At 36.7% G+C, this 20,626-nt stretch overlaps 1 protein-coding gene across 1 annotated transcript in view; it reads left to right on the forward strand.

Annotated features, from left to right (window-relative positions):
• KIAA1109 (KIAA1109 ortholog) overlaps nucleotides 1-20,626 on the forward strand; it is a 121,415-nt gene that overhangs the window by 60,463 nt on the left and 40,326 nt on the right. Inside the window, exons 40-52 of the mRNA XM_009580350.1 lie at nucleotides 1,212-1,360; nucleotides 3,291-3,510; nucleotides 4,416-4,574; nucleotides 6,240-6,415; nucleotides 6,956-7,131; nucleotides 7,755-8,461; nucleotides 9,782-10,021; nucleotides 10,460-10,553; nucleotides 12,015-12,065; nucleotides 15,626-15,832; nucleotides 15,985-16,223; nucleotides 16,825-17,069; nucleotides 18,478-18,583. Coding sequence (XP_009578645.1) covers nucleotides 1,212-1,360; nucleotides 3,291-3,510; nucleotides 4,416-4,574; nucleotides 6,240-6,415; nucleotides 6,956-7,131; nucleotides 7,755-8,461; nucleotides 9,782-10,021; nucleotides 10,460-10,553; nucleotides 12,015-12,065; nucleotides 15,626-15,832; nucleotides 15,985-16,223; nucleotides 16,825-17,069; nucleotides 18,478-18,583 — 2,769 coding nt within the window. The remainder of the gene's footprint in view (nucleotides 1-1,211; nucleotides 1,361-3,290; nucleotides 3,511-4,415; nucleotides 4,575-6,239; nucleotides 6,416-6,955; nucleotides 7,132-7,754; nucleotides 8,462-9,781; nucleotides 10,022-10,459; nucleotides 10,554-12,014; nucleotides 12,066-15,625; nucleotides 15,833-15,984; nucleotides 16,224-16,824; nucleotides 17,070-18,477; nucleotides 18,584-20,626) is intronic.

Consider the following 20,626-nt stretch of genomic DNA (forward strand, 5'->3'; position numbering starts at 1 on the left):
AATGATAATTATAGTATTATAATAATTCTTACTTGTTTGGGGAAAAAAAAAGTAGGAGACTTCTCTTTCTTCATATGCTTTGTCTTGTTATTTACTGCACAAAAGACATTGACTTAATTAGTTGCTAGCTTGCAATTAGGATTTTGTTGTGCAGCTTCTGACCTTAGTTAAGAATGGTAACATGCAATTCTATGAATTCTCCCAGGTATAGTTTCAAACCTATCTTCTTATTTGTTCTTTGTGAAGACATATTTTAATAAAAATTTTTTTTCCTCATTTTTACTACTTCGTATGAGGTAGATTTCTGTTGCCAGCTTACACATTGCTAATTTAACATAAGCTACTGATTTAGCTTTGTGTTTGATGTAGAGCTGACTTAAGTAAGAACCACAGAAAGGAAGGCCATAAATAAGTACATGCTGTTGGAGCACTCTTTTTTTGCTGTCTTGAATTGACTTAGGTTTTTTGTGTTTGTAGCATCTATATACAGTGTTACTGTTCTCAGAAATACAATGTTTATGTTTTTCTTTTCTCAAGTAAGAATTATGTAACATTGAGGAAAAAATAATTTTAAAAAATCAGGAGGTGAATCTGCTTTTGGTTAAAAGCCTGGCAGCAGTTATCAGCTTAAAGACAGCAAAACCAAAGATGTTTGTGTGTGAAACTTGTATGTAATCATACAGTATGATGGAAATTTTTGCCCCCTTCTCTAAAATATCTGCTTTGGTTGAGCAGGAACAGACTATTAGAACCAATGAAGTATTTTAATTTTTTTTGCCCTGTGTATATTCTTCTATTTTTCACCAAGAATTTTGGAAGTGGCAATTTTGCTGCCTTGTATAGATTTACTTATAGATGGAATTCATGCAAATGCAAGCATCTTAATTCAAAAAACGATCAGCCATGCCAGAGTCAGCAAAAGAAAGGGAAATTTTGCAACTTCCTTTTCATATGTAGCACAGAGCAACAAGTTGTATGACATTAAAAGGACAGAAAGATTTGTACTTGGATTATTAAGCAAAATCCAGTAGGGCCGTGTCTGAGGTTTTCTTATTCGTCTTAAAATCCCCTTGACTTCCCTAGACAGCAGTGTGTAGGTGTGTGTCAGAATTTGGAAGTTCATGACTGCTTGTAAGTAAATGTACCTAATAATAGATAATCTTGTTTCCCCATATATATAAAAATGAGAAAAATTATTTGCTTGGTTGCAGCTACTGTCAGTGAGCATACAATGCTCCTAGAAGGAACAGCTAATCGCCCTCCACCTGCTGGTGGCTCTTCTGGGCCTGTAACTGGTGCTGAGATCATGAGGAAATTATCCAAGACTCACACTCACAGTGATTCTGTTCTGAAAATAAAGGTAAGTTTTTAGTGCCATGCGCGAGGGGAAAGTGGTTTGTAGCTGGCCTGTTTAGAAGCAATTCTGTAGACTGCAGATGAATAAATGCTTGTCTAAAAAGTAACTATAACTACTTATAACTGTAACACATGGAAGGTATGCTCCTTGCCTTATAAAAGTGATGCTCCATCAGTTGGCCTATATTCTACATCTGTTTATTGGGTTTTTTTGCTAATTAACTTCAGAGCCACGCTTAAAAACAATATGTATGTGCATCATTAACTTTTCTGGCTTTTAATCTATTATTTAAGCAGAAATGAGGATTTAACTATCATTATACAAAATATGACGGACAAAGCTCTCCAATAACTTGTGTTAAAATTAGTGTGGTTTTTTTATTGCACAAGTTGTTCAGAAAACTTCAAGATTTTATTTTCGTCTCTACTTTCTGAACAGAAAGTGTCTGTGAATGTTTGTGGGTTTTGGGGGGTTTGGTTTGTTTTAGTTTGGTTTTGTGTGTTGGTTTTGGGCTTTTTTTGTGGGTTTGGGGGGTTTTTGGTTTTGTTTTTATTTTTTAAGTCATTTGTTGTCTTCTGTATGTATGTTAGGCAGCTTGGTGCCTTGTACTGATTCCTTTTCAGCTGTGGTTTTTCACAGAATGATTGAGTTTGAAAGGGACCTCTGTATGTCATCTTGTCCAACCCCCAGCTCGAGCAGGGCTACCTAGAGCCAGTTGCCAGGCTTTTTAATATCTCCGAGGATGGAGATTCCATAACCTGTGACAGTGCTTGGTCACCCTCACAGTAAAAAAGTGTTTCCTGATGTTCAGGAGGAAACTCCGGTGTTTCAGTTTGTGCCCATTGCCTCTTGTCCTGGCACTGGGCACTGCCGAGAAGGGCCTGGCTCCATCATCTTTGCATCCTCCCTTTAGGTATTTGCATACATTAATGAGATCCACCCCTGAGTTTTCTCTTCCCTAGGCTGAACAGTCCCAGCTCTCTCAGCCTTTCCTTATACGAGAGATGCTCCGGTCCCTTAATCATCTTAGTGTCCCTTTGTTAGACTCTCTCCAGTATTTCTCTCCGGTACTGGGGAGCCCATAACTGGACACAATACTCCAGGTGTGGCCTCACCAGTGATGAGCAGGGGGATAGGATCACCTCCCTCGACTTGCTGGCAACTTGCTGTCTAATGCAGCCCAGGCTGGACAGCCCAGCATGGGCACACTGCTGCCTCACATTCAACTTGGTGTCCACCAGGATCTCCAGGTCCTTCTCTGCAAAGCCATTTTCCAGCTGGTCAGACCCCAGCATGTAGCATGTACTGGCACATTTGTCCCCTGTAGCAGATAGTTGCCCACTACTATCACTTACTGCTCCCTCCTGGTGGTCTGGTGTGGTTGAGGGTTAAGTGCCCAGATGCTTTGCTTGAAAGCACATCTGGCTCTTCTTCAGTTTTGAGGGCAGAGAACCTGTTTCATACTTTTAAGCCTTTAGGTGGACCAGGAGTCTTCCTCTTTGGTGCCAGAAGTCCCCAGCTTCCTTTCTTCACCTTCCCCAGAGGCGGCATTTACCATTATACTAGGGATGGAAGGGATTTGGTCTTCAGACAAAGACCAAATACAAATGAGGCTTGTATTCAGTGGTATGTACTGTTTCTTCTGCAGACTTGCTTTAGGTGAATTCTACATATCTGCAGTTCCATTTGTTACTTGTTTGGCTTTTTAAACTTTTTACACATAAAATTACTTTAATACTTGAAAATTCAATAGCACCTTTATGCACAATATTTGTATGGTGTATGACCTGCCCCAAATGAAGTGCTACTTGTCCAAAAGTTTGCAGGAATGAGAATTTTGTAGTTATTGTGTTCTGATCTCATTCAGACCAAATGTCTCTTCCTTTTTGCAGTTTACACAGTACTTCATTAGTTTCTTTATTTTCTCCACAAGGGTATACATCCATATCATTCCTTAAGTTACACTAGTGGAGATACAGCAACAGATTCACCAGTGCACGTTGGCCGATCTGGAATGGCAGTCAAAGAAAGTCCAAGAAAAGAGAGTCTGCTCAGCTATCTTACTGGGAGTTTTCCTAGCCTGCATAATCTTTTGGAAGGGACTCCTCAAAGAAGTACAACTGCAGTTAAAAGTAGTTCTTTAACAAGAACAGGTATGATGTAGCATAAGTAAGCTGAAGGGAGGGGAAGGGAGGATTGATTTTATTTTAATGATTTAGAAAAGGTACTATATTTTCACTACGAGTTATCATTTCTGTTTAAGATCCCACCTCCTCCCTCCCTTCCCCCAAATAAGAATCATAGTTTTTAATAGCAGTTCGTAGACATCATACCATTTCCTAGAAGCAAACAGTGAGTACATCAGGTTGGGAGAAGAAATGACAACTAACAAAATAAATAAAATATTTTCCTTTTACTTATCCTTACTACTTTTTGAGTATGATACGTAATTACTTAAGTGAGTCTTTTAGAATGAATAAGGAAATGAAGTGATCATTCTGTATTTGTCATTTTTTCTTGACATTGTAAGTAGCTCAAAAAGTGGACTAAAACTAATGTTCCAGTAGCTTAGTTTGTGTATAATAATTTGCAGATTTTTAGTAATGGTCTTGTAGAAGTTTGTGTTTTGTAGAAGTTTGAAATGCACACATTGAAATTTTCATGTTCTATATTATTGTTCAGAGTGCATTGTTATAATTTATATAAAGAAAACCAGATAAGTCCGATACTGCATTTTCTCTAAAACCTCTCTCCTTTGCTGTCAGGAAATGAATTATTATTCAGAAAAAAAGGTATTTTGGTTTCTTAATATCTCCTTTCCTCTAATTAATGGTAGAGATGAACAAATGCAAAGACGCCTGTAATGCAACATCCATTAGTATCATAGTATAACTTAGTAGCACCTGTAGTGCTGCTTGGCACACAATTTACTGGAATAAACCTTGAGGATTAGGCTTGTTTAATAGTAAATATGTATTGTCAGTAAAATTATGCTGTGTTTCTGGTTTTTGCTGACTTTGATACAACAAATGCTAAAGCTTCTGATTTACCTGTATAGGAAATACTGTGGCCACAGACATGTTATCTGAACATCCTTTGCTGTCTGAACCATCTTCTGTGAGTTTCTATAACTGGATGTCCAATGCTGTGGGCAACAGAGGAAGTGTAGTACAAGAAAGTCCGGCCACCAAATCTGGACACAATAGTCTTCCAACAGGTATTGCTAATTACAGCTGAATTTAAGAGATTATTCTGAGTTGGCTGTTCCTGTGTTTACCACATTCTTTCTGAAAGTAATTGAGCAAGTGACTTAAGTTCAACAGACGTAAATACTACTTGTGGGACTTCTCAGTAAACTGGAAAATGAACAAATGTGATTGAAGCAAAACTGTTGTTTTCATTTCCCTCACCCTGCCTCCAAAAATTTAGCTTTTTCTTACATCTGGAACTGTAAATATAACTTCCAAAACCATGTGTAACTGCAAAAAGCTAAGCCATAAAATCATCCTTAGTTGCAGAGTTCCTTGGGTCTTGTTAGTTACTTTTAATCTAATTTGCATATGCTGTTTTTGTAATGAAGATTTTGTACATTGGAATCCTTGCTCTTTCTCAGTTCAATTTTGAGACTAAACCTAAACATCTATTTTGAGAATAACATTCTTCAGGGATGGGAAGTGGTCAACTGGTGTAAGGGAATGGAGAAAAGAAAATATACATTACTGAAAGTCTTAAGTGTATTAAAGAAACAGATATGTAACAACTTATTGCAGCTTATTTATTATTCTTGTAAGCGTGTCATCATTCATAATCTTCAAATGCGTGTATCTTAATTTTCATTTTCACTAACACTAAATTTGAATGTTTCTTCTATTAACGGTTCTTCAACCATAATGTATTAATCTTAGGTAATAATAAGTTGTTTTTCCTACAAAACATCTTTGTGCTGTGCATCTGTACATCTTGTTTAACTGGTGTGGCTCCTCTGTAAACTGCAATGTGTTTCTCTGCAGAAAGAATCATAGGGTAGAAGTATAGCTTTCCATCCCCCCCCCACCCCCACCAAAAAAGCTGTATTTTTTCCTACTGAAACTATAACAGTTTGTTCACAAGCTCACATTCCTGAAATTAAGACTTAGTGATTTTAACTCGGACGCATAGCTATCCAAACCATTTTTCTGTGGAGGTGTACAGTCGTGGCTCTCTAATAAGTGCTGTAAGCTTGAGTTTTGAAGAATCAGGATCAATTTACATTGGCAGAGCAACTCTGTCTCTGGAGGCTGAGTCCAGTCCAGACTCAAGATGCAGGCGATTCAGCATCGCTCTGCCCTTGTGCTGCAAGTCTGATTGTTTGTGAATTGAGCAACTGCAGGGAAGTGGCTGTCCATAGTCATTTTTATGAAGAGCATATTTGGCTAGAGACTAATCTATAGAGATCTAATTAATGGACCTTGCATTGGGACTAATAAAACCCAGAAGCTTGTAGCACATTGAAAGCTAAAAGCAAGTATCTGCAACTGTGGATAATCTTTCTTTTTGTTGGTGGTATAGGCTACTCAGCCTATAAACTATTTCAGTTTAAACAGGAGTTAAGTACCCTATAGAACGCAATACAGACAAAAGGCCTTGGGAAGGAGGGCAAAAAGAAGGAAATAGTTTTGTGCTTTCCAAATATGAGTTGGACTATCTCTGTTGCCTGTTTCAGCAATGTCAGGCAGTTTCTTTATCGTAAATGCCACTTTTGTGAGGTTATAGACCTGACTAGGGCTCAGACTTTCTATGTGTATGACATGTGTTTCTATATAATTAATCTTGCTGAATTAATAGAGTTGTTGGTGGTAAAATTTGCTGTGGTGTTAGTGTTCCATGGGTATTTATTTTTCAGGTGTGGCACCCAATCTTCCTACTATACCCTCTGCTTCAGACTTCAACACAGTTTTGTCCAGTGACCAGAACACCCTGGATGGCACACACTCACAGCACAGCACCAGTCAGGATGACATTGCAGGTGTAGAAGAGGGTAACCAGGGGTTTCCTGCTGTCCAGCTAGCAGATGCACAGGTAGGGGTGGTTTGCTGATGTATTTTGGAGTTCTGTAGGTAAAAACTAGTTATTACTTTAAAAAAAAAAAAAAAAATCTACAACGATGAAAATGTTATCCTGTTTTTGTACACATTTCTTATGCATTCCTGTGCAAAGATGAAAGACTCAAGAAACCTCTGAGGTGTCCCATAACAAACTTTATGAATGGTGATTAATAGAGCATTGTTTTATAACTTGAAAGAACATATTGGAGCATTTATGAGATTAACCTAGTTCTCCAGATTACTTTTTACTGAGGGGAACATGCAGAAGCCTTGCTCCCATAGCTAAGCATTCAATGCTAGCTTGCTGTGTAGTCAAATCTTTTTACTCAAAAAGTTCATAAAGCTTCTCCTTTTTATCCCCCTTCTTTCTGTTTTACAGCACTGTCAATAAAACTTAAAAATGTTCTATATTATGTAGCTGACATTGTAAATATTGTAGATCAACAAATGATGGAGGAAGAATGTAGGAATAATCTAGACAACAAGTAGTAAATCGGTGGGTTTTGTTTTGTAGGTTGTTTTCAAACCTCTTCTAAGTTACACGGGAATTCAGTCTCAGGATGCAATGCCACTCTGCTACAGAATGTACTTTGGAGAGTACCTTTCATTCTCAGGAACTTTGGACTGCCTAAGAGCAGATATTGTTGATTCAGATACAGCAAAGGAAAGAAAAAGCAAGCGAGCTCGAAGGTATGTTGTGAGAGATTTGAAAATATGTATATTGGTTAAAGAACAGAAATCAGGTTTTTCATATGAATCCCAAAGCACTTCTATAGAATAAGGAGCAGTCCTTTATTCTTTTAATCTTATCTGTTTTGTCTTCCTGTTAGAATTTTTTTTTTTTTTAATCTTCCTATGGGATGGTTTGGAAATTTTAAGGATTTGAATCTTAGCTACTTTTGAAAATTGGAGACTGGGGAAGGGAGAGCTGATGGGAATAATACTGGGGGAAATTTGAAAGGCTCTGAAATGCTGTTTTGTAATTAATACTGTAAATGAGGTTGTTACTTTCAGTGTAAATGCTGAACCTTCCCCCCGCATCCCCCCGCTGATTTTGGGCAAAGCTTTAGGTTATGGAAAGATTGCATGCCAAACTAAGTTTATGTAGAACTGAATGATTACTATGTTTTAGTGGCACGCAGTATGAAAGTATAAAAGTTCATTTTTTTTATATTTAGAACTATGGTAAGAGGTGATATCCCAAAGGAAATAAAAGGTTGGATTCAGTAAATTAGATGCACTGCTATGTAAAAAAGGTAGTTGACTCCCATAAAAAGAAACAAAGTAGTAACTTCTACCTTCTTTTTCCTTAGGCAAGGAGCTGTCAATCTTCCTCCTCTTGAATTCAAACCAGCTTTGATGTTAGAAACTTTCAGTATTAGTGCTGTTGTAATGGAGAAATCCATGTGCACACCTCATAACTCCACCAATGCCCTTTCTTTTCATGACTTGAATAAACGCTATTATAATACTTTTCACTGTAATTTTACAATTTCTTGCCAGTCCATAAGCCAGCATGTAGATATGGCACTGGTTCGTCTCATTCATCAGTTCAGTACAATGATTGATGACATCAAAGCCACGCAGACGGACATCAAACTTAGCAGATACACAGCTGGATCAGCCTCTCCGACACCTACTTTTAAAACCCGCAAACACAGAGACTTCCGCTCTTCTGATTTCAGCCGAAGCTCTCGAGGAAGTCTTAATGGAGGTAACAGAGTGAACAACACCAAGAACAAACGAACAAACAATGAGAACAATAAAAAAGAGTCTCGAAACAAGAATTCCTTGGGGAGGTCAGAAAGAAGAACTTCTAAAGTGTCCAGGAAAGGTTCAAAAGATGTGGTTGACCACATGACTATTCATATGGATGACTCTGATTCTATTACCGTGTCGGAACAGAGCGAACCTTCTGCTGAGTGCTGGCAAAATATGTATAAATTACTGAACTTCTATTCACTCATTTCTGATCCAACCGGGATTTTAGAAAAGTCTTCTGAAACTTTCGGGCCAACAGGTAAACTCGTTCATGAATCCAAATACTTGAGAGTGCGTGCTTTTGCTCAAGTGTATTCTTCTAAAGCTTGATCGTAAGGCGGTTTTTGAAAGTTGCCTACCCCATATAACTTGGATCAGAGGGGCAAGTGGTGAGGATGGCGAGGGAGCTTATAATTAGTTCACCAAGATGGTGTACAAAAGAAGAAAATTATTTTCCTGGCTTTACAGTATGCTTTGATTCTTTCAACGCTAGACTTACTTAGTCAAATATGTGTTAATTGATTAGTTTTAAATTCAGTCCCTTGATATTCTTGTGCAGCTCTGTTAATCTGGATTTGCACTGGGTGTGGGACTGTGTTAAAAGGTTAACTTTTCTGGTTCATTGTGTACAGGGTGGACTGAGTTTGTTCCTCCCTAGGTGCTATTTTGTTTTCAAGCAGCTAATGGAAATGCTGTATATTTCTATGAAAATATGTAAGTGCCTACATAAGCGATCCTGAGGGAGATTATTTTTTTACTCAGTCATTCCCAGGGCAGAAATTATCTGTGAACCTAGCTTTGAGAGAAGAAAAGGTGAAATACTGATTTTGGTAAAGTCTAGCAAAGATTACAGGTGTTTCAGCCATAATTTCACCCAAAGCTTTGAGATCGTTGCTCTCTATTTCAAATGTATTTTAGCACAGCAGAGTAAATTTGAGAGCTGACTTAGCATCATTCTTTTTGTTGGTGAACTTAGGTTGCTGTAAATATGCAGGGGATGGTATAGTTACTAGTTAGGGATATTTTCTTTGGACTTCTTTTAACCAGAGAATGAACAGCTGAGAAAGTGTCAAATGAGAGCTTCTGTTAAACAGAGGGCAGTATCTTTCATGCACAGAATATCATATCCACAGCTATAATATCTGCACAAAATGTAGATTTTCTTACATTACTTTTATGCCCTGAGTGTTGAAAAGGAAAACTTGCTCATCCAAAACTAAATTATAAGAACCTTTGGCTGTGAAATGATCAAAAAAGAAACAGGACAATTGGAAACTGTCAGAGCATTTTTATTGTATAACAATAAAATCACATAAATATGAATATTTATATAACGCACATAAGAATATATCTATGAATAACAATTAAATCGCATCACTCATTATTGTCCCTACTGTGTCTTGGATTTGGTTCAGTTGCAGTATTACTAAAGTGGAATAAGCGAAGCACAGATCATTTGCCTAAAGAGTCCGCTTCATGTGCAAGATACATGATCCTTGGTTTCAAAGACAAATATAAATCAGATATGCCAAGGGTTTCCTGTAAAGTATCCTTAAATAACTCCCTTGTATTTTCGTAGGTGTTCGAAGCCCAACCGAACCTGCTTGTAGGGTGGTGTTTGAGAACGAACAGGATAATGGCAGAGACACGCAGAGGAAGCGCAGCCTGGTGACTTCGGAGCCGCAGCATGTGACTCTCATAGTCTTTGGAATCGGCATGGTGAACCGAACCCACCTGGAGGCAGACATTGGCGGTCTAACGATGGAATCTGAACTGAAGAGAATCCATGGCAGTTTCACCCTGAAAGAAAAAATGAAAGGTGGGATAAGCTAAAATGTACTCTGTAATTAAATTCAATGGCAGCTTTACATGTTTATATGTGTGCGCATACCTATACCAATGCGTATGTATGTGCATGTGTAATATGTTTTGTTTGTAAATAGATGTACATTATGTCTATGTGTGGATAGTATAATAATATTCAACAAGTTCTTTTAAAAACTATTACTAGGATGCTGAAGGATTTTAAAAGGATGCAAGATTTTCAGAAAATGCTGTGAAGGAAATTCTTTTAGAAGATAGTCTCTCATTTTCAAAATCTTTCTTCTTGTCACAATTTAAATTTGATACTACTTAATGTGACTACTAAAACTCTAATTTTTTAATTATTTTCCTGCTACTGTATTTTTGAAAGCAGTAGGCATACCTGGAAGTATTTTACTGAATGAAATGCTGTTAAGTATCTTTTTTCTTAAAGATGTCCTACATCAAAAGATGACTGAGACATGTGCCACTGCTCACATAGGAGGTGTCAATATCGTCCTGCTGGAGGGAATTACCCCAAATATCCAGTAAGTATGAAGCCTAACAATTTAAGATTGTTCAAGTGCATAGAAGTGGTATCAGTTGTATGACAGTAAAGGTATGTAGCTTAATACGGAGAAAGCATTGATGATGTGTCTTTAGGTAGAATCCGTGAAGTCATAGAGTTTGATGGCAACTATGCAACTGTTGCAGAATTGGGCTTGAGTTTGCCTTGTAAAGCTAATTGCATGTGCCCGTTGATAGGAGGCTTTTCTATGAAAGGCATATCTGAATAAGTGCGAAGGAATACGGTGAACGTATTAGTAGGTTTCAGTCCAGGGCACCTAATCACACAAGTCTGAGACATAGTTACATGAATATGAATACTCCTGTTCCATTCTATTTCTAGTAAAAGATATTAGTAAGTTCAGAACTGATTGTAGGATCTCAGTGTAAATGGGTAAGTGACCTGATTGACAAATTGTAGGTGACCAGTCCTCTTGTAAAAAGAAAGAAATTAAATTTCATGTAATCAGAGCTTTCTGCACTAATTTTATTCCATGTGGTGTACACATAGAAACATTGTGTGTATTGTTTCTCTTACACTTCTAATTGCTTTTTGAAGCAAGGTTATAGGTTCCACTAAACCATACAAGATTTTCTATATTGTTTCTTTAATAGATATCTTTTTCAACTCCAATGATGCATGATTCTTTGTGTTATTTTTGCAGTTCTAATATCCATTCTCCACCCTTTATATAATTGACACAAGTTGGCAGGGGCGGGGGGGAGAATCACTTTTTGTGCATGAACATCTTGAATGACTTGCTCAGCATCCACATTGGTTTGGTTTTTTTTTTGACAGGTTCACAAACTCAGAAAGGGCATGCAATATTTTTCTTTGTTTCTAGCTGAACTTCTTTCTGTTTGAGTTGCAAAACAACAGTTGAACTACAACTTTGTAACGCAGATCACCCTCACGCAGTTTGAGTGTTAGCTGGGTAACCCTCAGTATGTGATCTGGTTTTAGAATATTAGTGTAGTAGAAAAGGGGCTAAATAACGTGACTTGGGTTTCTCTCTCCTTTTAATTCCTGTTTAGTTTGGAAGATGCTATATGGAACTTAAAACATACAGAATTTTATTAATGGCCCCAGCTAAATTGCTTCCGATAAGCGTGTTTCAGAGGGATAAATAAAAGTTCTAATCTGACAGCCACGTAGGGTTTCTGAAGGCGGCTGAGATTCTTCATGTCTGTTTTACGTCATAATCTTACTGACCTTCCATACAGGGAGGGTACAAAAGGAAGGGGGGGAAATAATGATAAATCTTTAATAACAACAGCAAACAACAAACCCTAATAAAACCAAAACCTTCAACTTGGTAAATTTGAAAGTAAGTGTCATATTGTGGGTTACAAGTAATTAACTGACTAATTTTGCATGAATGTTTATTCTTTATTTGCTTTGTTTTTGTTTTTCTTGCTTTCTCTTCAATCTTCATCTGTAGACTGGAGGATTTTCCTACATCTCCTACAAGCACAGCCAAACAAGAGTTTCTGTATGTGATATTATTACATTTAATAGTCTTGCAATTAACTCTGTGTTGTGTAGCTAATGGCTGCATTCCTACTGTGTGTGATTGTGTAGGCAGATGTTGCTTGAATACATTTTAGTTTAACATCTAATATTACTTAGATAAGCTTTTAATGTAGCCTGCTGAATATCTGTCAAAAAAAGCCCTTGTAAATATTAAAAATCTAGATTTAGGGGCAGATATTACGCTATACGGTCACTACTGTAATGCTAGAAGGGTTTCACTGGCTGTTAAGTTCTTTAGATCTGCTTCTACGCTTATTTTAATGAAGTGAAATAATGCTGATAAATATAAAGGAATAGACAGGTTAGATTTGCTTTGAACTTGGTAAGGAACTGCTGTGCTTGGAGTCATAGTACTTGTTGTGATTTCAGCATGAATAGGACCGTTCCTTTTGCCTTTATTTACCTCTGTGCTGGGTTTAATTACTAGGCACGCTGTCCAGGTTATGCTAACACAAAATGTTTTCCTTAAAACTATGCCTGTGTATCTACTGCTAATGAAGGTGACCCTCTTCATGTCCCCCAGATCCGTATGTGTGAAAGTAGGTATTTTCTCTCACAAAAGATGCAATGTTTTCTTTCTAGTTGCTTTCTTACTTCCTGATGCTAAAGTCCAGAGGGTCTCACTGGAATAGTGGTCAAGGTGGGAAATGGTACAGTAGCAGCCTAGAAGCCCTGTTACACAATGACTCTGCAGTACTCTGAGAAGAAAAGTTATGTAGCCAAAAATTGTGATTAGCCAAAAATTGCCCCTTTTTTTTTTTTCCCAAAGCAGTATTCTGAGCATGGGTTTCTTTTTGCTGCTTTAGACCACCAATGCATATCTTTCAGAAGGACTCAGTACCACTGCTGTTTGTTACAGCATTTGTGTATATTTAGTGTTGTGATAATATAGGAATAACTTTAAAATGTCCTTATAGATGGTAGCTGTGGAAGCAGAGGTGATGGACTGTAAAACTGCAAGTGATGTAAAGAAAATATTCATTTTGTTGTTCCTTTTTGTCTGGTAGCAACATTAAACCAGCAAAAGAAAGTAATTTTTTGCGTAGTGCATCACTGAACAGTTGAATTTATTGCCATATGGTGTGGTCAACAAAAGTATAAATGATTAAAAGCATTGGACAAATCCATGTAGGATAGGTCTGCTGGTGAGTCATGAACACAGTACAGTCTCTGGCCCAAAAATGGTGGGTGAAATTAAGGGAAGGATCACTTTATTCATGCCCCAAGTATCTGCTATTGCCTGAATTTTCATCTGACTCAGTGTGGTAGTTCCTGTGTGTGTTACAGGCCTCCTGCTGACGTTTTTTCCCCGCCTTTTTCTAACATTCCCAAAAATCCGTTAGGTTGAGTGATGGCCTTGTAGCCAGTTCTGTAGTGGGATAAAGACTTTTTTCACAAGTTTGTCTGGGGAGTGTTTGTTTATGGAATTGATGCAAGAACATAGAATTATTTCTGAATGCACTACTGGTATATAACTTAAATATCGATTAATGATTTTAATAATATTCAACCAGATCTGTTTTAGGCATATCACCGTAGGTAAGCAAACTGCAGATGTATAATGTGCAGTGCTCATTCCAAATAAATGTATAGCCACTCAGTTGTTCTGCATTTCATTCTGTCATGGACGTAGGCTTTTTGTAGACCAGACAAATGACAGTGAAATTCATTCGTTGCATGAAATATGGAAATACCTTGGCAGAGAAGCACAGTTAATCTTGCTGAAATCTGTTTCTCCTATGACAGCTACATTGGTTTAATTTTTTTTAATTAAAGAAGTGCTTAAAATGGTATGAATTCTCATGTTCGGAGTTGATTGTAAATTCAGTACGGACTTTAACTCCAACTACATTTACTTTTAACTTCTACACAAAGATAGGTTAAGACTAGACGGTCTCTCTGGAACAGGTCAGGAAGAGATCTTGCAACTTGCCTTAAGTGGAAAGTTGTTCTTGTGATGCTTGAATAGCTAATGTAGTAGTAGTAGTCTGTGTTATAGATGGGGGAAAAAAATGTGTTCCTGATTGGCTTCAATTGTTCAGTCAGAATGGTAGCAGGAAGAGAGTAGGAAATAAGCAGACATCAACAGAGAAATGATTGTGTTTTTTTCTTTTAAAAAGATGAATTTAAATGAGTCTGCCCTTTTCTTAAGTAATGTTTATTTGTATGTTTTTCTGAAAATACTTGTGCATTAGGATTTGTTTCCTCCTTCATATTTGTGTAAATTCTTCAAATATTTTTGAAATAGTTTCTACTTGACAGTCTACCCTAAAATATTAGTCTATAACCGCTTTAGGTCGCTTGTAGCTCTTGCGTAGCTGTGAAAATCTGAAAATGTTTCTAGAGCTTCAGTAAATTAATCTGCTGTTGATAGGCCTGTGGTTGCATTACAGTGCTGTGTATTTCTTCATTATAAGCAGAAGGATGATGTCTCTCTTTTTTTATTTCCACACCTGGGATGCTTTGCGCTAGCTGATATTTCAACATCAGAATAAGGGATGTTAGTGTTAGGGCTTCACAGAAGAAACATTACTTAGGGAGTAGAATTCATAGAGTATTGTAGCTTTCACCGTGAAACCAAACTGTCTTTAGAACAATTTAAATCGTGATACAAAAAGTGTTTTAGTTATGGTTCTTAAAGTGTATTATTTGAGAAATTTCATTGAATGTTGCGATTTTTTTAGAGTCTATTTTTCAGGCATTTTAGCTAATGTACTGCATCTTCACAACTATGTGTCTTTCTCTTTGAGGCTGTAATATTCTGTGCTGGCTACATAATATACTTCCATTGGGTAACCCTCCAGTAGTTGACTTTAGATGAGAAACGTTAACGTGTTACCCCGTGTATCTTTTTTAATAGGAGCTTAGTGAATTCTGATATGCCAAAATTTCATTTTGACACCAAAACCTGTCAGTTTTGTGCAGCTGTATTTTTATCTTGGGTAACCATTGTGAACCATATCCTCCTTAACATTAAAATAAAATTTAGACTTCATATTTTGGAATAGTATGTGTCAATTAAATGTTGGTATTAATTCACAAACCCATTTATCACTTGCTATGTATTTATTGCTAAGTGACTATTTCCTCCATTGACCTTTTCGGATGCTAAAATCAGATTTTACTAAGTCGTCTTATGAAAAGGATGATTCAAGATTATTCCTGAAAAGGAGTTGAAATGGAAGGCTCTTATTTGTTTCCGTGTGTGAAAATTGGTCTGTGTATGTGCAGCCTAGTGTGTATAAACTCAAATGATTTTACATTATGCAAGAATAACAGTTTAACAGGTGTTTTTGCAATGCATGACTTGTAGTTCTCTTAAATGTAGTGTAGTTGTTTGTGGCATGTAGTGCATCTGTGTGTGTAAAGTGAAAGAAAAAGGAATGTGTATGTAGTTTATAAACAAAATCACTTACATGAATACTTTAAAATTCAGCTAACACTTATAAACCCATTTTAACATAAAACTCTAACTGTTTTGAAAGACGTGCAAATAAATCCTATTTCCTTTTCTGCTAGAACTGTCGTGAAATGCAGTATTGCCAAATCCCAGGCCCTGTATAGCGCCCAGAGAGGGTTGAAAACAAACAACGCTGCTGTGGTCAAAGTTGGAGCCATCAGCATCAACATTCCTCAGCACCCTGCCACACTGCACAGCATGATGGTGCGCAGTTCTCACCAGCTCTCCAAGCAGATTTCGGATCTCATCAGGCAACCGTCAGCTGCGTAAGTGCTGCTTGCATGGCGCTTCCGAATGCTGCTGGTTGCCATCCAGTTATGGGCTTGTGCTATTTTGAACGTATGTGGGAGAGTCAGGCTAGTCATATATCATATTAAAATAACAAAAAGTACTTTCTGATCTTTGTCTTGGTAAATAGGCCCCAGCCTACCAAAGAAGATGTTGCGACTCCTTTGCCCTCTGAAAAGACGCCAACAAGTATTAATCAAACACCTGTTGAAACAAATGAATTTCCACAGCTGCCAGAAGGCTTAGAAAAGAAGCCTATTGTTCTTAAATTCAGTGCCATGATAGATGGTATAGCTATTGGAGCAGCGCTCTTGCCCTCCCTAAAGGCGGAATATAAGATGGGAAGAATGAGGAGTCACGGAATGACAGGTAACGGTTCTCTGAAACTTTAAAAACATTATGGCTTTTAGTTTGGCCTTGCTAGAAGCATCCAAGAGGACTCGATATTTCTGTTGAATTATAGCTAGAGCTTTGAATCTGTTGCTATCGGCTTATTTTTTTGAATGTGGACTTCAATCAGATGGGGCCATATAGAGAATTTACATCTTCTTGTTATACACAATTGCCAGAGGCAGAATACAAGAGCAGATGAAGGCATGTATGCATTCATATACAGCTTCCTCCCAGGAAGCTTCCCTCCGACTGCTAAAATCAGTTTATGATCCTTAATTAATTAAATTCTGATTCGTAAGGCTACTTGAGAATACTTTATAGGGCCTCAGTACAGATGAGGTGGTTTGTATGACTCTCCTCTCCATCTAATTACAGTGAAGTCTTCATTTTCTTTAAAAACTAAGAAACCCCAGAATCATGTGGGTGGATATTTATAGCTCTAGAGGTCTGTGCACTTCAATAACATTTTAAAGATTTTTTTTTTTTTTTAAATTCCGAAAGTGTTCTTAAATTTAAGGATAAATAAAAGATTCTTTTGCCAGTTCATACCTTTTCTTTCCCTGTCTTCCTTTTACAGGTGCCCAAACTAGATTTAATTTTGAGCTTCCAAGTCACAGATTGCGCTTCACTTCAAAAGTCTCTGCCACTGATATGTCAACCATTCCTCCTTCAGCAAGTCTCAACCTTCCTCCTGTCACTATGTCAGGCAAATATATCATGGAAGAACATGATACTTACTCAGACCAAATTTGGAGCATTGATGAACTACCTGCTAAGCAAGGCTATTACCTACAGGGGAACTACTTACGTTGTGTGGCTGAAGTAGGTGTTGAGGACGGTAGTCATCTTTGATAACTTGTTGAGTTATTTCCATTCTGTTACATTTCTGTATGTGCATCTTCATATTACTTTAATAATCTGCTACTGCAGAACTCTTAGGTTTACCGGTTGATCCAAATACAGCATTTGTAATTGCGTGAGACTGAAATAGAATTTTCTCAGTCCTTAGTTTGATGAGCAGCCAAAACATTAAGACCACTGTATCGGAGGACTTTGAATATGTTATTTTGTGCAAATAAATAAAGAAGATATGTTTAGAAACTTTTTTTTGGAATTACAATATTTCTCATCAGTGAAGTAGACAAAAGTATGTTATGCTGATGATTCAAATAAAGCGTAATTTTAAACTGACAGCTTATGCTAACACATCAGATGATGTTGTATATTTTGCAAAAAGAAATACTGAAAAATTTAAAAACAATTTTATTGTTTTAACACTTTTATTTTTTCATGATTAGACAGCTCTATAGGTAGGAGAAGCTATATATAACCTTGCTAAATGATACAAAATTTTCTGTTTGACACAGAGTGTTCTACTCACAAGTCCTATTTGTGTACCAGTTTCCACAGTTACTTTTCAAAGGGAGAAAAGTGACGCTGGCTGCTTAAAAGAAACCTATCCGGTGGGGAAAAGTGGGGCTTTTCTACTAACTGTATTTCTTCGGTCAGAAAAATAGTCTAGCGTGTTTTTAGTTGAGACTTCTGATGTTTGCATCTTTATGGGAGAAGTTTAATTAGGTGCTGCTCTTTGTTCAACCCATTTGAGTTATTTCGTTGCTGAAGACCTCAGGGTCTTTGAATTTGTTCAGCGTGTAAAACAAAAGGGAGGGGCTGCCTAGCAAAGGCAAAAGCCAAGTCCAAGTAGTTTCAGAAAATATCTGTATTTTAATTTTATTTTAAAAATCTTAATGGCAAATTTAAACAATCTTAGGCAGACTCCAGTTCCTTAGAAATATTCTTTAAGATTAGATTGGACACATAGTAAGTTTACCATTGAAGATATCAGTAAACTTGTTCGTCTACAGTAACTAGAATAATGCACTTTTAGAGGTTGACAGCTCATTTCTGTTTTGCTCTGATAATGATTTACTATCTGGAATTAAGTAGCATTTTGCATACTTTCATGAACCTTAATCAAGTTCTGCATTTTATTGTCTAAGCTAAACTTAAACAGGAGAATAAACTTTTTCATATAATAGTATATGTCCTTCAGTTTTCTGATGGGCATTCACAGCAGAAAAATTGCAAGACAAAACTATTTAATGTTCTTTTTTTATGCCAATAACAATATAATTGGACTTGAAAAGATATGCCTGAAAACTAAAAATGCATTGTTTTGAAAACATAGGTATGTTTTAAAGTTTTGTTCTAAAATTTTATATTTCTGCAGGTTGGTTCCTTCGAACATAATCTCACAACTGATCTTTTAAATCATTTAGTATTTGTGCAAAAAGTGTTTATGAAGGAAGTAAACGAAGTCATACAGAAGGTTTCAGGTAAGCAGAACACTTAAACCCAACTTTTAGTAAGATCCTAAACCTTGTTTGATGGCAACATTCTGTAGTTCTCGGGATGGGCTATTTATTTCACAGACACCATCATTTCGCATCTAGCACTCCAAGCAGCAGCAAGAAGCAAGCAGCAGAGCTGGAGTTTGAAGTAATAACAGAGGCTCTGGAAATTTTTGTAGCTGTATCAGAAACAAGATGTTTTATTGGGAAGCAGGAATAGTTTGTCATTCTGGACACTAGCCTCTGTGTCCGTCTATGACGTGACTTGGCTGGGTTACTGTATTCACTTTGTTCACCTGTAAAATGCAGATTGTGATACTGCATTTTGTAAAATAATGTCAGCATATTCTTTTAAAGGAAAACAGCTGTGTCCGGGCAAAATAGTGTCAGTTTTGGTATTATTTAGTGTCTTGTGTTTCCTAACTCTCTGATTCTTTGCAGATAATGTGTTTCAGGACTGTATGAAAAATGCATTTGGCTATTCATTAGATTGTTTTGTGTATCATGCTGTATACTGCAGAAATGACTGTTTTGTGTCTGTCATTTAGGCTGGCTTCTGTTCTCAAAAAATTTTCAGAAAAAAAAAAAGCATCGTCATTAAAAACCCCATTAGAGAACAGTTTCAAAATCACTCAGTGCTGTCTCTTTTGCAGTATGCAATGGAATTTGCATACTGAATTGTGCGTTCATCTATTTGAGTAGACAGCCAAAGTCACAAAACATTTATTTTCTTACATAAAAAACTCTATCTGACTGAATCACAGTTTGCACAGCATTTAAAAATAGATCCACTCACTTTCTAGTTCTTACTGTGGTAGGAGACTTGATCTGTGTTCAAGAACTGAAAGCAAACAAAAAAGCTGATAACTTGTGCCATGCAATGATACTTCACTCCGCAAACAAGTTCTGTCACCCTATGTACTGGAAAAATTATTATGAAATGATACTATTTTTTCTGATATGTGACTACTCTGAGGGGCAATGTAAGGACTGGAAGCTTTGTTTGACACATTAGTTATTGTTTGGTAGCTTTAAAAGAAAAACAGGAATATAATTTACCATGGATGTTACATACCAGATGAGGAGATGAACAGAAAAGCAAATAAGTAAAGAACTGTAGAAGTGTTTTTTTGTTCTTTAGGCCAAAATAAGAATTGGCAGGTGGGGATAAACAGTAAATGAATTAGATAAAGGAAAAGCAATAATTAATAAGAAGTATTGTCTGTCTATTAAGAAATAATAATACAGAAGTAAAAAAGAACGTAAAATAACCAGGGGAAATAAAGGGAATATGAATTTTATTGGTTATGTTTTTAGAGGAAGAAGGATGTATGTTTAAGAGAGAATGTTACAGGATGACAAATGTGAATGAATATTGAAAAGCAGGTGATATTTCAAGTAGTTTTGTTTTAACACTTTTTGAGTTTCCTAGAAGGCTATTGTAGAAATACAGCTAATTTTTTGTGGAAAGATGCATTAATAGTTGGAAACATCGTGAGGAAAGATAAACTAAAAAGTGGTAACTAAGTGAAAGGAGTGTCTGTGTGTGCATCTACACACTCTTTTCATATACCTCTCGTGTGTGTGTGTGTGTATATATATTCATGCATACAAACGTACATAAAAGAAATAATGCAGGTCCAGATGACATGCTCTCAAGGGAGTTAGAAAATGGAAAATGTCAGAATCCCTGAGGGATAAGAGGAAACAAATTTTAAACACCCTGATGTTTGTTCCAGGCAAAATGTATTAGCATTGGGTAGTAAGAGAACACTTAGGGGAAGAATAAACCTTCAACAGCTGTCATTATTCTATTAGAGGAGCATAAAGTGGTAAAATGGAAAACCTATATTAGATTTCTTTTACAACGTTTCTCAGTCTCTAGAGTTTGATCTCTCCTCTGTTTTTATGTGAGGAATTTATTACCATTGCTGGTTATTTGCTTTTCCAGACTATAAATTTGTATTGCAAGTAGCAGCCTGATGGCTTTTGAAATGTGACTGCTTCCTTCTGTATTGTGGTAATTCA

This window comes from Fulmarus glacialis, unplaced genomic scaffold (assembly GCF_000690835.1).
Source record: "Fulmarus glacialis isolate BGI_N327 unplaced genomic scaffold, ASM69083v1 scaffold24716, whole genome shotgun sequence".
NCBI lineage: Eukaryota > Metazoa > Chordata > Aves > Procellariiformes > Procellariidae > Fulmarus > Fulmarus glacialis.